Below are 3,396 nucleotides of genomic sequence, written 5' to 3' on the forward strand. Positions count from 1 at the left end.
CCGGGAGGGGGTCCTAGATGGGAGACCACCGGGAGGGGGTCCTAGATGGGAGACCACCGGGAGGGGGTCCTAGATGGGAGACCACCGGGAGGGGGGTCCTTGTTGGGGGTTGGTGGAGTGTGGATGGGCGGCTTCTGACAAAATGCCTCGGCTTCTCCAGCCGCCAGATACAGCTCAGGTGATGAGCTCCTCTTTGCACACCTGCTGAGTCAGGTGACCTGGGGGGCAGGCTGTGGAGCCAGCCTGGGGACGGGCCCCAGGGGATGAGAGGGCATCAGGATAAAGGCGCACAAAGGGGTGGAGCTGAGGCTTGGAGGAGGTGCCCTGGCGGGCGAGCTTGGCGCTGGAGCCTTACCCAGGAAGTTCATGGATGCTGGCATGTGCCTCTTGCCGTTCAGGTGGGACAGGGTCTCCCCGTCTCGGCACTGGACAGTGGGGCTGTCCTGGGCACTGCAGGATGCCAAGCAGGGTTCCTGACCTCCACCCACTCCATGCCAGGAGCTTCTCCCAGTGGCGACAATCACAAATGTCCCAGACATGGCCCAGCATCCCCCGGCGTCTGAGTCGTGTTTGGTTGAGAACCAGTGACAGAGGTGACACACATTCACTGTCACAAAAGCTGCCGTAAACGCGAAGTATCAGGAAAAACTCCTGAGACCCCCATGTATGCTATGCATGGTGCCCTGCGATGATGCTTTGTGCTCCTGGGTGTGTCCTGCATGCGGTGCCAAAAGCCCTCGCTGGAGGGGCCTGAGACTCTGAGGGAAGGGACTGGGGTGCCACCTGTGAGCGGGACAGCCCCCTGGCATGGTCCAGGTATCATGGCGCTTTACTCTGATGCAGATTGCTCCCCCCACGAGGGCTGGACATAGTGCTTGCTTCACGACTGGTGCCCACAGATGCCCACTTGGCATTTGGTGGCTGAACAGCATCTGCCTCTGGTGTCCCTGCAGATGGAGGACGGCCATACCCTCTTCGACTATGAGGTCCGCCTGAATGACACCATCCAGCTCCTGGTCCGCCAGAGCCTCGTGCTCCCCCACAGCGCCAAGGAGCGGGACTCCGAGCTCTCCGACACCGACTCGGGCTGCTGCCTGGGCCAGAGTGAGTCGGACAAGTCCTCCACCCACGGCGAGGCAGCCGCCGAGACTGACAGCAGGCCAGCCGACGAGGACATGTGGGATGAGACGGAGTTGGGGCTGTACAAGGTGCGCCTCCCCTCTGCAGCTGCTCTGGGGTTGGACATTCTCCCTGCCATTCTGATCTTTGCATACCCAGGGCCCACGGGAGGGGCTTCCCACGCCCCTCTCCAGCTCCGGCTGGGGAGAAATGGCCAAGGGGTGGTTTCCTGCACATGCCCTGAGGGGAACACAGTGCCCTGGGCTTCCTTTGTGGACCTCTAGAGCAGAGTCCTGTGTGGGGGCTTGCACGTGTTTTCTCTGTGAAGCTTGCAGTGGCTGTGATGTTTCTGAACTTGCTGCCACCATGTAAGATCAGGAATTGTCACAGAAAGATCTGGGTTTCCAGCTCTTTTCTTTCTTTCTTTTTTTTGGCAGGGTCTCACTTTGTTGCCCAGCCTGGGGTGCAGTGGTGTGATCACAGCTCACTGCAGCCTCGAACTTGTGGGCTCAAGTGATCCTCCCACCTCAGCCTCCTGAGTAGCTGATGTTATAGGTGTGTGCCGCCACACCCAGCTAATTTTATTTTATTTTTTTGTAATACATGGTCTCATTCTGTTGCCCAGGCTGGACTGCAGTAGTGACATCTCAGCTCACTGCAACCTCTGCCTCCTGGGTTCAAGCAATTCTCGTGCTTCAGTCTCCTGAGTAGCTGGGATTGCAGGCATGTGCCACCACACCTGGCTAATTTTTGTATTTTTTATAGAGACAGGGTTTCGCCATGTTGGCCAGGCTAGTCTCGAACTCCTGGCCTCAAGTGATCCTCCTGCCTCAGCCTCCCAAAGTGCTGGAATTATAGGTGTGAGCCACCACACCCAGTCTGTTTTATTTTTTAGTAGACACAGGATCTTACTATGTTGCCCAGGCTAGTCTTGAGTTCCGGGGCTCAAGCATCCACCTGCCTTGGCCTCCCAAAGTGTCGGGATTCCAAGCGTGAGCCATGACGCCTTGCCTGGATTTCCAGCTTCTCTTGACAAACGGGCAGCTCTGGTCTCTCAGAGCCTTCTAGCAGCTGTGGCTGAAGCAGAACTGCAGGGGCCTTTGTGAAGACAGTCCATGGCCCCTGGCCCCGCATCCCCATCACCCCTGCTGGGGCTGGTTTCTCACGGGCCTGGGTTCCCAGCCGGGGAGGAGAAACCTCGCTGTAGGCATTTGAGTTTGTGCCCTGGTTCCAGAGCATCCCAGCGTCCGAGAACCAAGGTGGTCTCCCGTCAGTTTTCCTTACCCCGTTGGGATACCAGAGTTCCCTCATTCCTCACAGGTCAACGAGTACGTCGATGCCCGGGACACGAACATGGGAGCGTGGTTTGAGGCGCAGGTGGTCAGGGTGACGCGGAAGGCCCCCTCCCGGGACGAACCCTGCAGCTCCACGTCCAGCCCCGCACTGGAGGAGGACGCAGACGTCATTTACCACGTGAAATACGACGAGTGAGTCATGGCAGGTGGGCGGGCCTGGGTACTCAGGCTCTGAGACGTGCGTCCTTGGCTGCGGGTGTTCAGGCCAGAGCTTGGCACTGTCTCGAGATGGTAATCAGGACCTGGGTCCCCACCCTTGAGTTCCTAACAGCATACAAGGCTCACTGCACCCTCTACCTCCCGGTTTCATACTATTCTGCTGCCTCAGCCTCCCAATTAGCTGGGACTACAGGCGTGCACCACCAAGCCCGGCTAATTTTTGTTTTTATTTATGTTTTGCTTTTTTTTTTTGAGACATAGTTTTACTCTTGTTGCCCAGGCTGGAGTCAATGGCACGATCTTGACTCGCTGCAACCTCCGACTCCCGGGTTCAAGCGATTCTCCTGCCTCAGCCTCCCGAGTAGCTGGGATTACAGGCGCCCGCCACCACGCCTGGCTAATTTTGTATTTTTAGTAGAGATGGGGTTTCTCCATGTTGGCTGGTCTCGAACTCCCGACCTCAGTTGATCTGCCCGCCTCAGCCTCCCAAAGTGCTGGGATTACAGGCGTGAGCCACTGCGCCCGGCCACGCCCGGCTAATTTTTGTATTTTTAGTAGAGACAGGGTTTCACCGTGTTGGTCAAGCTGGTCTTGAACTCCTGACCTCGGGTGATCCGCCCGCCTTGGCCTCCCAAAGTGCTGGGATTACAGGCTTGAGCCACCGCGCCCGGCCTCTCCTCTTGTTCTAAAGACACCAGTCCTGTTGGATTGGGGCCCACCCTACTGCAGTGTGATCTCATCTTTTTTTTTTTTTTTTTTTTTT

General features: G+C 57.4%; 1 protein-coding gene across 1 annotated transcript in view; it reads left to right on the forward strand.

Annotated features, from left to right (window-relative positions):
- The window catches only part of UHRF1 (ubiquitin-like with PHD and ring finger domains 1), a 79,418-nt gene that overhangs the window by 26,620 nt on the left and 49,402 nt on the right, over positions 1-3,396 (forward strand). Inside the window, exons 3-4 of the mRNA XM_011967373.1 lie at positions 954-1,208; positions 2,440-2,606. Coding sequence (XP_011822763.1) covers positions 954-1,208; positions 2,440-2,606 — 422 coding nt within the window. The remainder of the gene's footprint in view (positions 1-953; positions 1,209-2,439; positions 2,607-3,396) is intronic.

Source organism: Mandrillus leucophaeus, unplaced genomic scaffold, assembly GCF_000951045.1.
Source record: "Mandrillus leucophaeus isolate KB7577 unplaced genomic scaffold, Mleu.le_1.0 Scaffold8, whole genome shotgun sequence".
NCBI classification, from domain to species: Eukaryota; Metazoa; Chordata; class Mammalia; order Primates; family Cercopithecidae; genus Mandrillus; species Mandrillus leucophaeus.